The sequence below is a fragment of the Suillus clintonianus genome (genome assembly GCF_016758775.1).
Source record: "Suillus clintonianus strain FC179 chromosome Unknown DEU56scaffold_47, whole genome shotgun sequence".
Taxonomy (NCBI): domain Eukaryota; kingdom Fungi; phylum Basidiomycota; class Agaricomycetes; order Boletales; family Suillaceae; genus Suillus; species Suillus clintonianus.
The window spans coordinates 86,055-98,139 of record NW_024539271.1 but is presented as its reverse complement, the minus strand read 5'-3'; the positions used below and the strand labels follow the sequence as shown (position 1 = coordinate 98,139).

The 12,085-nt window shown below is 48.8% G+C and overlaps 4 protein-coding genes across 4 annotated transcripts; 2 read left to right on the top strand and 2 right to left on the bottom strand.

Annotated features, from left to right (window-relative positions):
• Positions 1–953: 953 nt before the first annotated feature.
• Positions 954–1,744, bottom strand: DEU56DRAFT_913848 (uncharacterized protein; the record flags this gene model as incomplete). Its single annotated transcript, XM_041357567.1, has 3 exons — positions 954–1,218; positions 1,271–1,488; positions 1,595–1,744. 3 exons carry the CDS (start codon positions 1,742–1,744, stop codon positions 954–956), a joined length of 633 nt encoding a protein of 210 aa, XP_041207271.1.
• Positions 1,745–5,178: 3,434 nt separating this feature from the next.
• Positions 5,179–8,853, bottom strand: DEU56DRAFT_757071 (uncharacterized protein; the record flags this gene model as incomplete). The annotated part of the gene is made up of 13 exons (XM_041350092.1): positions 5,179–5,461; positions 5,518–5,842; positions 5,951–6,068; positions 6,123–6,155; positions 6,203–6,583; positions 6,638–6,734; positions 6,783–6,958; positions 6,992–7,121; positions 7,462–7,690; positions 7,745–7,888; positions 7,916–7,952; positions 7,997–8,511; positions 8,571–8,853. 13 exons carry the CDS (start codon positions 8,851–8,853, stop codon positions 5,179–5,181), a joined length of 2,751 nt encoding a protein of 916 aa, XP_041207270.1.
• A 279-nt stretch (positions 8,854–9,132) lies between these two features.
• On the top strand, positions 9,133–10,155 carry DEU56DRAFT_757070 (uncharacterized protein; the record flags this gene model as incomplete). Its single annotated transcript, XM_041350091.1, has 4 exons — positions 9,133–9,413; positions 9,466–9,657; positions 9,741–10,083; positions 10,114–10,155. 4 exons carry the CDS (start codon positions 9,133–9,135, stop codon positions 10,153–10,155), a joined length of 858 nt encoding a protein of 285 aa, XP_041207269.1.
• Positions 10,156–10,955: 800 nt separating this feature from the next.
• Positions 10,956–11,668, top strand: DEU56DRAFT_738821 (uncharacterized protein; the record flags this gene model as incomplete). The annotated part of the gene is made up of 3 exons (XM_041348684.1): positions 10,956–11,165; positions 11,217–11,396; positions 11,447–11,668. Coding segments are annotated over 3 exons (612 nt in total), but the record flags the coding sequence as incomplete, so codon positions are not given.
• Between the last annotated feature and the right edge of the window lie 417 nt (positions 11,669–12,085).

Sequence of the window (12,085 nt, the reverse complement as noted above, 5' to 3'; positions counted from 1 at the left end):
CTATTGACTTGTGTAAAACACATTGCACATATCTAGTAGAACCAGTGGCCAACCATTGGCTATGAATTAGGTTGGTGTAAACGTTCTATGTCTTCCCTCGACAGCGATAGACAACTTGAATGTATAATGTGCTTGATTATGGAATGAGAAATTAGGAACCCTCGTGACACACTTCATGAACAGGCTAACTGCTTACATACTAATAAATGTATGACGACCTGAATGATTCAACACCTAAAGCATATGAACTTTTCCATCTGCGACTTATGTTCTCGAAAAGATTATAGTATTTGGAGGGGAATCCGAAAGAAGCATCCAGCCGTCTTCCAACAGATTGACGATGTGTGGGGAATATGATTAGATCCAAGTAGCAGATGATTTACAATGTCTAGGTAGGAGGTTGTTAGACTTCTTGGGAGGAATCGGACACAGCTTGAAACTAAGCCATTCACCTTACATCTTTGGACACTCTGCGTGAACACGCGCAGGCACGACTGCAATGCTAACTTGTCCTCCATCCAATAGCAATAGGGATATCATTACGTAGTGGCAGATAATTCTTGGGTACTTCAACTGCACAGCCGATGCTGCATATAAGCTGTGAAGTGAACACGAGGATACAGCATGACAAACGTACCAGGAAGCGGTGAACTCAACTCTAGCTTGACCGAAACACCCATTAGCATCAGCAAATGTGCACCCCACTGGAATAATGATGGATACTCTGGATAACGCTGGGCCTCTGGGTAGAACGCCCCAGCGCCGCCCAGCGGATCACACAGACCTATGCCAGACCACCAGATGATAGTTAACATTTTCACGGAGCCCAGTGAATCACACAGACCCTACCAGCCCCTATGCCAGTGAACCAGAGGATACTTGAAAATTTCACCAGTGGTGCGAGACTCGGAGTTGGAAGTCAGTCATTAAGTTAGTACAAGTACACACAATTACTAGACTAGTTTCCGTATGCTGTGTGCCGCCAGTTGTACTTCCAAAAGCTGTGCCTTTCTCGCCTCCTCACACCTTTTGACTTCGGCATCCCAACGATCAGCAACGAGTCTATGCAAATAATTCTGCGAGACTGTCACAGGGGGCGGAGTTTGACGGTAAGGTGGGACAGGTGTTTGAGGGACCTCCGGGTCCACAGGCAAGGGAGAGTTTTGATTGACGTTGAAGCCATACTCGGACAAAGCAATCCTCCGGATCAATGGTTTTCTACGACACGATTAGCAAAGATCACGGGAAATGGTTGTCTCGGCGTACTTACTTTTTGACTGGTGACAAGCCCCGTACTGGCTTTTCGCCATCCTCCAGGGATGGTGAGCGCAGGCTAAAAATCAGATCAGCATCGAGCAAGTTGACTGCTGTATGTACGACCGCCCGTCGCTGTTGTCCTCGGTAAGTGATGAAATTTGAATTTGATGGGTGGAAGCTGAGACGGCGCTGCACTCGGTAGTTGAAATTCTGGAATGTCTTCGCCCACCACTAAAAAGAAAGAAATATCAGCAATAACGCCTTGCCAGAAATTTGAAAAGCACACCAATCAGGTCTGGGGCATCATACACCTACTTGACGGACAGCAGATTATTACTTGTTCAAATGATGGCTCGCTGTGGGTATGGAACTTGGACAGCGGGAAACAGATAGGAGAAGACTGGCGGGACGGAGACGGTGCAGTGTACAGTATAGCGTTGTCTCCGGATGGGAAGAAAGTGATTAGTGGGAGTGACGACGGTGGCATGAGGTTATGGAGCATCGAGACAGGCAATGTCGTCGCAAAATGGACAGGGCACACACAGCCAGTGTGGTCTGTCTGTTGGAGTCGAGATGGTCAGTGAGTAGTGAGCAGATGTCTTGATGGGATTGTGAGGCAGTGGGATGTGCAGAGCGGAGAGACAATCCTGGAACCCGGGTCAATCAAGACAGGGCATTTAGTGGTGAACACAGCCATCTATTCTCCAAACACGACCATGATTGCGACTGCTGGACGTGATTGGCACTGGACTGAAGATAACCGCGAGTCCTCGATCAAAATTTGGGATGCGAAGACAGGCGAGCTTGTCGCAACTCTCAAAGGACACACAGATTCAGTGCCGTGCCTGGCTTGGACCGCAAATGGAAAAACACTCATCTCCGGGTCAAACGATCGCTCGATTCGGACATGGAATACAAAAACTTGGAAGCAGAAGATCGCAGTTCTCAATGCGCACACTTCCTATGTCTATGGCATTGTAATATCTCCGAATAGCCGCATCCTTGCAAGCACATCATCCGATGAGACAGCGCGATTGTGGGACCTCAACAACGGCCAGCCCATCAGTTCTCCACTCCAGCATACAGACACAGTTGGATGCGTATCGTTTTCCGCGGATGGAAAACTACTAGCAACTAGCTGCGATGACAAGGACACGTACACATGGGATGTTGCTACCATTGTTAGTGATGCTGGCTTCAACGAACTTCTGTTGGATCCAAAGGTGAGTCGACAGGCATTCATGACATCCTCATCACTGAACGCACTCTGTCAGGCCAACAAGTCGGCACTCCGTGTATGTGACATTTTCATAAAAGATTTCATTGCATTCAAATCTATACAACCTAGGAAAATGTTACACGACATCATGCCCAACGACGTCAACTTGCCCATCGGGTACCCCCAGGCTTTTTTGATGTCCCACCAGATCATTCTCGTGTACGTTGTCACTGTCTCTTCGAGTTTTATCCTGACCTCCGTGGTCGCAGTTCTCTGTACGAAGTCGACTCCACTCCTCATCACTGCAAGGAAGCACATTTCTTGGCCATTTATTCCACCGCAGCCCCTCCAATCCCCATAAAACATCACCGTCTTCTCCTATCGATTGGGCTATAAACCTTTTGAAACGGTGTACCAAACATTCTGGCGCCAGCCTCACAATCACCTGTTATGCACGATCCGGAGCTCACCTGGTCAGGTATTCATGTCCATGTTCATCCGGCCTATTCCGTCGACTCCCGCCCTCCCGGACACCTAACGGATACGCAACCCGCAACGGATTCCCTCAATTGCCCCTCGTTCCTGTCCATCCATGTCCATCCATCCCCATTGGTGCGTCATTTCTCTCCTTTCATCACTCTGATCAAACAGCAGACTGTTTTACATGTACATTCCCATACATGAGGCCGCTTGCCGTCCCTTACATATTATTGCGCTACGGACTCGCCTATACTACCGTCGCTTAAGTGGATCCCGAGTTTTCACGGGTTAAGATAAATAGTTGCATCGTACTCTGCCAATATTACTTCCTTTTACTCCCTTGGATTTACTGTCTAAGTTGGTGTGATCAACAAGTCCCCTTAGTCTTCCGTACCACAACGGACCTCTTCCCGTTCCTCGGATCACTTCCGGTAGCTCGTTACATCGAGACCTCGACACCTAGACACCTTGCCACCTCGATACCTTGCTACCTCGACACCTTGACAAAATCCGCACCGCTAGGCACCCGTCCCATCAGAATCGTTCCCGTCCGGACATCTTCCTCTCACATCGGATCCCCCACCGCTCACCGGCCGCTCAGATCTTAAGCCCGTCGGATTGAATCCTTTGCATTTATTGCGAAGACATCCCTCAGTAGCAATCCCCTTGGGACGAGCTATAATACTCGCACTCAAACGGATCGGTAGTCTACACTAACAGGCTACACGGAATTACTTTCGCTCAACGGCGCGGACAGAGTGGTGAAGGTATAGAGTTGCATGGGTGCAGCCCAGGAGTTGTTGAGGTTCCGTATGCACGGGGAAAATGCGTAGGTTTTCTCTCCTTCCCAGATGTTCCACTCGACCTGACTAATATTGTGCAGAGGAATGCTTCAGCAAGAGAGAAACGGAAAATGGGCTCATGGCCTCCAAAGCCCAATGTCACGCTGTAGGAGACGATCTGGCTGCAGCCCCGTACAGCACCATTTCCCCTTACTGGACGAAGTCACGCATACCTTCCACAGGCCGTTGCGGACCATCACACGAGGTTGCGGAATCCATGCACTCATCGCATCGCATCGCAACGCACTATCCGTCCATGTCCTGTCTGCATCCGTCCGTCCTCACTGGACCAGTTACATATCAGTTCCCATGCACGAGGTCGCATAGTGCTACTTACATATTATCTCCCTCCGACTTCGCGTACATATGCGCCCGCTTATACGGTTCCGGTTTCTTACGGACTCTGTTATATACTACGTTGCGGACTCGTATCCAGCACTTTCCTACATTCCCTCTCTGGTTGTGTGTTGCGGAGTCACTAGCTTAGTCTTACCTTGTCCTTCCTTGCTTGAGCAATCACTTGTTTGCCTTCTCATCCCGTGCGAACGCTCGCATCGCCATTGACAGTTGACTATTGCTAGTCCTAGTTGAGTTCCTTTGCAAGGCGGTTTCTGCACGTCTTCGCATATACCTGGTACCTAGTTCGCTCTACCCGATTACCTGTTCCGATACCTGGTACCCTACCCGTTTCGCATACCTGGTACCCTCTAGACATTCACTCGTTTCTCCGCATCTGCATACCTCGCATCTCCGCATCTGCATACCTCGCATCTCCACATACCTTGCATCTCCGCGCATTCTCGCATCTCCGCATCTCCTTGCATACACAGCCGTTCTGTCATCAGCGCATCACTTCCTTCTTCACTGTTCCCCTCGCTCATACTTGAGGAACTGCTCTCAGAGCTATCCCCTTGGGTCGACTACTATTCTCGCACCCAGCAGGATCGGTATGCTATCACTATAGCGGACTTCTACGATTTCTCCCACAACGCAATCCAATGGTGTGACTCAGACCCACCCGTCTTCGCAACCACAGCCAGCTGTCTCTGACTCGTCTACCACACCTGCTGTTGGTGGTACAACCACAGCTTCAACATCAAATCCCTCACGCCCTGATATAATGCTCAGACAGGCTGGACTCTGGACTCGCTTCTGGCTCTTCATTGGTTGCATCAGTAACATACCACGGTTCTTAAATTAGCTTATTTCGAACTTAATTTACTTGGTTTGGCGCCCAAGTGCGTCAAGACGTTCAAGGCTTCGATTTGACTTGGATGGCAACTTGAGTGTCTTACCATCAAGCCGACAAAGACGCTCAGACAATTAAAGTATTTTTAAGACACATTTTGAACTTAAGCATTGCAAGAAAAACTGAGTATATTAAGATGCCAGCTCGAAAGCATGGTGATCAATGAAGTGATTTACGTAGAATCCTCGATATACATCCAGAGAATCATAGAATCGAAGGCCGCGTGGTATGAGCTGAGTACCGAATATTGGGAGTAAGTGAGCGCCGTGAATGATGCTGTCGATATGGATGACGGACAAATCGCGAGAGCCATCTTCATTGAAAGACGGTGCCACCATCCACATTCCTGTGAGCTCATCTCGTTCCTCAGCGATGCGATGGAACCATTGAACGAGGGCACATGGGTATGTGTGACTGTTAGTGAAAGTAAAAGCAAAAAACAGAAAATTCGAACGACGTCCATGCTCAACATTCCGTCATGCCTATCGTCCGTGTTGACGAAGGCGCAGTCAAAGCGAGCTGGTCCCTTGCGCCACGAAGGCACGACACGAATGTGCTCACGGCGCATACCAGTGATTCCACTTGGATCACTGGGTGCGATAAATGTTGCAGCGGCTGAATGAAATATCTTGATTGGTCCCGTGTAGGATGGACAGTCGCGAAGTGGGACATCGGCAGAAGAATGGTGGTCGTCCGTGTGTATTTGGTCATATAGGAAGAGGCGAATGAGGGTTGGGAATGATGGGATGTCGAGTTTGTCTGCGAGATCAGTAACGGTACGGGCGCGTTTTCGTTCTGAATGATGTGTTAAGAACAAAGGTCACGGTAAGTAGAGGGTTGGATATGCACGAAAAGTCCGTGCTAATTGCACATCAGCAATGACATCCACGTCATCTACAACACCCTGATCCTCGACATCGTCAAAGTCGTCACTCTCAATAGCAAAGGGATTGCTTCCTGCATGCGCTGGGTTCTGTCGGACCTCTGGGTCTCCATCGTCGTTCTCGATATATGAGGGATTCTCAACTAGAAATTCAGTGAGTAAAATTCAATTAAAATAAAACAGACCACGTACCAAATGAATTGTAGTAGCTGAAGGCACAAGACCCTTTGAGCATGCCGCACATTGTGAAATCAACTCTTGCTGCGGCTGACTTTGTCCAGGCGCTGATTGGTAAGGAGCATCTGGCTGAGCGCGTTGTACTTGCTTGAACGTCGCCATGGTTGCTTTACCACCTTGATATGTTTTGATTCCGTGATTGACGAGCAGAGGCTGTTCGGAGCACCGAACATTCGGATGAGAAGCTCGTAGTGGATGAGAGAGTGTTGTCGGGGTAGGGAAATGTCGAAGCGGACACCGGTAGTCTCGAAAATAGTCCGGTAAGTATGAAAATGCACCCAAGGGCATCTTTCAGCGCTGCGAGAGTGTTGTCTGTCACTACGTCCACGCGCACAGATGTAGCAGAACTCTAGCAAGGCTCGAAATGCCCGAACCATATCATCTGGTACGTGGCCCTCGATTGCTGGTAGATAGACCTAGATAACAGCTGTGTAAATTTGATAAACGCGAGATAGTGAATGAAAATGTACCTTCATCAAAGCTTTGGAGTCGTCACCTGTCCATTGCGAGAATCCACGGCCTTGTGGAAAGTGTCGTAGGCCAGGGAAGGGCAGTGCGGAAGCAATTCTAGTGTACTGTCAGTAATCACAACAGGCAGCGGTAGATTGAAAATACCTTCGGTCAATATCATCTAAAATCGCCTTGGCGCGTGTTTTGCTGTGTGTGAGTTCGAGGTATTGACCCACCCATTCAACAAGGTGGTCCTTGAAGGTTCCTTTGATGAGCTGGTGCAGTATGTCGGGGGCAAGGAGCTCGTGAATGTCGGCACGAGGAAAGTCGTTGGTGAAGGGCTATGGAGTGCAACTGTTAGTTCAAAAACATACCACTAACTCGCCAATGATACCATACTCGTCCCAAAGTATACCAAAATCTATAGAATCCACAAGTGCATCAGTATGTTCGCGTGACCGAGAAACACCTCCTTCATCAAGACTTGAGGGAAATGCAAGGCATCTGTAAATACAAATGAGACTTTGCATAAAACCAGAGAGAACTAAAAGGGGGGAGGGGGGGGGGGGAACACAGCAGATACATCAAGGACACCGCGTGAAACTTCGAGGAGGATCCCTCTGGGGGTCATGAATGCGGATACGAACAGGCGATGTCCTGATATGAATGCGGATATGAACAGGCGGTGTCCTGAGGTGAATGCGGATACGAACAGGCGGTGTCCTGATGATCCCTGGGGGTCATGAATGCGGATATGAACTGGCGGTGTCCTGATGATCCCTCTGGGGGTCATGAATGCGGATACGAACAGGTGGTGTCCTGAGGATCTCTGGTAGCCACTTACCTTCCACACCAATCTTTGACCATGCACGCCAATACTACCTGCTCTTCGTAGTCTGCAATGTAGGGTCCAAGGCCATATATAATGCGCCAGTAGTGTCCGTCGCCACACCGTGTGACCTCTGGAGTCGTCATTCCAGGTTTGAGATTGGCGAAGATCCTCGACAACGAGGAGTGAAACAACTGCTTCTTGAATTTGCGGTATCCAAGTTCATCTGTATTTCTTTTTTCTGCTGCATAGAACGGTGTAAGCTTCAAAGTAGATTAGGAGAGAATCAGGTACATACTCTTAGGGATCGCCAAAAATCCAACCAGAGCCAATGCGTTGCGATGCGCCCGCCGGACATTATTGTGAACATTCCTGATCGAGAGGTATAGAGGGTAGTAGTCGTTTTGACCAGTAGCAACAGACACCGTCGTCTTGTCACTGCCTACAATGATGGGAATGAAAGCCGCACCATGTGTTTGTGGGTCCTGTGCGATTTCGTCCTGTACCTGACATCAATATGAGAATATACTAACAGACACAAAATATGTACTGCTTGCTGCCAGGCCCAGTCTCCTGACATGAAATCCTTATAGCGGCGCTGCTCATCCTTCTCCTGAAATTCACGGTAGGGCGTATAATCAATTCCACCTTTGAAATCTGGATTTGCGAGCATGTTCTTGATGACGGTATGAGGGTCCCGGAACCAAACCTCGTGTGACTGTTCCATCCAAAGCGGACACTCTCCAGCAGGTTTATCACCATTGTACTTCAGGGAGAAGCTTTCCCATGCGACATCGCCTAGCGGTGTTGCGTCGATAGTATTGTATAGGTCCTTGTAGTCGGCAAATGGTGGATTGTCGCAATGAACAGCGAGAGTGATTCCCCACAGGTAGAGAATCTTGTTGATATCACCAGCGGACATCTGGTTTTCAGTGTACATAAAATCCGCGCACTCGAATTCCAGTCGGTTGCGATACGGAGTCCAGTCGTCAGGACTTTTTGCTGTGTATGGTGGAGGAGGAGTGCCATGATCAACAAAGTTGCCATTCTCGTCACAAATACGACCTGTGGGTATAGGTATTAATCAGATACAAGCCGGCACCGCAGCACAACTATTGACTTACCAGTCAGCGTCTCGTGATAATCACGAATAAGTCCATGCTTCGACTCCCAGAGCTCATTGTTGGTGCGTCTGGGAGCTTCTTCATCTTCTATTTCTTCAACAGAGGCGTGTTGTGTGCGTTGCGATCCAGGATGGGTAAATGAGTGGCTATGGGCCGAGCTTTGATGAAGTTTCAGCCCAGAGGAATTTTTCAACCAGCGTTTGCAGCCTGGGTAGGGACACTGGATGCGGTGGGCACTAAACGCCCATCGTTTGAGCTGCGCATGAGGGATCTCGTCTGGCATGATGGATGGGAGGCTAACTGAAAAGCGCAAACCATTAGCAAACACACTAGGGAGAATGTAATGTAATACATACAAAACAGGGTGCGCGACACGTAACTTAGAGTTTCAAAGTCCATAGTGACTGCTCAACCTTACACCAAATTTTCTCCTCCACAAGCCCGACCGTTCAAACAATGGTGCGCCCAAACACTCGTCCTAAAAATGCGAACCAGCATCCTGGTGAGATCCTCCTCCAAAACAAGAGGAAAAGGTGCACCGCTCGTCAAATCCAGGAAGACAATGACCAAGCCTGAGCATGAGCGGCAGGAGAAAGAAGCCGCTGATCAACGCACCACCGAGAAGATTGCGTCTATTGAAGACAAGAAGGCGTTGAAGGACTTGAAGATCCTTTTGCATGCGCCAAAGCCTCGGCCTCGGGCGCGTCCTGTGTCGAAGTCGAAGGTGAGCCAGCCGAACATTGAGGATGACGAGGAGATTGTAGAAGCAGCTGAGATGGGGGATGTCGAAATGGAGGACATTGCTGCAGGCGATAACGATGGCGATAAGGACTTTCAACCAAGGTAAGGTTCCAGGAGACTCGCCGTACACAGAGACTGACTATGGTGTATCCAGTGAGGAGGAGAATGAAGAGGTGCAGCCGAGGAATAAGTGTGTCCAGAAGACAGCATATCGTGAGGCTGTCCATGCTGAGCGAAGTGTTAATAATACAGGCATCAATATGACTCACAATCAGAATTCGAAGGTCGATATATCAGATCAGGCTGATCCAACGGCACGTGGTGACCAGAAAGGCAAGAAAGGAGTGTAAGTCGATTATTGTTCCCATCTGCCATGTTGTTACTCACCGAAACGACTCTTTTTCATCTCAATCACCTCAATCGATTCAGTGTGGATGTCTGCGCAGCCAAGGATGACTATGCGGGGATGGGAAAAACAAAGGACTGGGCTGAGAAACTTGCAACAAGCAAGTTGCTCCGCCCTCAACTTGAAAATCTTCGCCCTGAATCACACAGACGCGTGTCCTCAGTCACCACCTCGACTGCCGTTTCAAAGATCTCAAAATTGACTAGCGCCAGCACTAATCCCACTGGCAGCCCGCACCCCACAAACAATGTTCAAGGCAATCTTGAAGAACCTACCACAGCATTTCTGGACAAGGACAATTCACTTGAGCGTGAGGCTGCTTTCAAGGCTACCAAAAAGCCTGGTGCCAGGCATACAACTTCTGCGGTATTTCTTTTATTTTTTGTGCATTTGCAGCACTCACTCCCCACTCAGGATACTGTCGAGATACGCATCTAGGTTCGACCCTATTTGGGTGTGACCAAATGAACATTAGGTACGAAGGTTCACAGGGGGTGTATGACGTGTGACACACTGCGCTTAGGTTCGTGGTGAAACATTGGGTAGACATATTTCCTTGCATAAGTTGTGTATTTGTCTCTAATTTTACTTCCGAGGCTGAGGGGGGTCATGGCAAGTGCAGACATTTTGCGAACACTCACTGGCAGTACAAAGATTTTTGGATGCACTGGGTGTTTTTTTTTGTGTTTTTACCACTTGTCACAATTTAGGTTCGACGGCCTCAAAATTGGTGTGACTGTCACACAAAATAGGTTCGATTCGCCAGGCATGTGACGGTGTGACGAACCTAGGTGCGTATCTCGACAGTATATTGGAAGTCAGTGATAACAGTTTATCACCGCCTCCATCACGACCAAAGAAACGCTCACCAATAATGGCAAGGACCGAGTCCTTCTCCTCCCCCCCTCCTCGTGCCCCCCCTTCTACGCAACCATCCAGAGCCACCGCCAGGTTCATCCCGACTGAGCCCGTTACTGACTTGTCAACGGACATTGACTTTGGCGAGAGTGAGGACACATCACCGCCTCCTGCCCCTGTGTCAGCAAAAGGCACCAAACACCTGACAACTTCAGTAAGCCGGTACTTATTTTGTGATACCCTTCTCATTTTCTCTCCACTAAACGTAGACCGGCGTCAGCATCAATAGCCAGCCCCCCCCTTCGAAACGAGCAAAGACAGAGCCGCAGAGCAAGAGTGTCACGTCACGCCGCGATGGCAGTGGCGCCAATCACCGGTATCAGAATGATGACCTTCCTGAGGGATGCCAGGATGGTAATACCTGGCGCCGGGTGTTCATACCAACTGTCGCACACTGGGCTGGTGGAGAAGTTGAGCCTTGGGGTCCTGAAGACGAAGATTTAAGGGACGCCATGCAGGAGATCTGGAACTACATATACCGGGGTAAGATTCAGCATGAGATCTCCAGATCTGGTGCCGTTTTAAAAGTGGTAAGTCCATAGTTGTTTTTGGGTCATTCAGAAGTTAACTAACATTTGTAGGCCAAACAACGCCTTATGGAATGGCATGGAGGGTTCAGTATCGCAGCTTGCTCCATCCTCACCGCATTTTTTGCACAGGACGCTGATTTTTTGGATCCTGCGGCTCGCGAGGACTTTTCAAGGGCCATGCTGAAGCATAACCGGTTCATTTTCAGGGATAATTCAGGACTCGTTCCCAAGGTAAGTGGCTATAATAATTACTATGAAACCATCTAATTATTTGTTCAAAGGACTGGACGGGTATGTGGAGATCCCCCTTCGTACTTCAGACATTCGCATCACACCTCAATTTCACCTTCGGCCGTGTTGAAGTCCCCGACCTTGACACCGAGAGCATTAGTGCGCGGGCTGCATTTGCCCTCGCCGTTACTGCTGTAAGTCATTCTATTTCTGCCATTCGTTGTCTAAAAATAATATTTTCAGGTTTATCGTACTCTTCAGCTCATCATTGATGGGAACCTCACCTTCGAAGTTGTTCAAGAATCCTGCAGCAAACGCAAAGGTGCGAAGACCGACGGCGGCGATATCTGGACCCCCATCATCGCGAACATCAGTAAACTACAATGTTCTGTACAGCATGCAAGCTCCACAGCTTGGTCCCTGCTGGACAGCTCACTACAGCTCCACACAGTACTACATATCCTTGTGAATTTTCGTACATATAATTCACAGTCTGACAGACAACCACATTGAAGGCTCTTGTACAGAGTTCACCAATAACATATCCTTGTAGAAAGTTTGCCAATAACACATCCTTGTAGAAAGTTTGCCAATAATATATCAACTGGTCAGCTGTATTTGCGTGCACAGAAAAGGACAACGGTCACGGCATGTATTGGATTACACAACACAGCGGCAGAAAACATGAA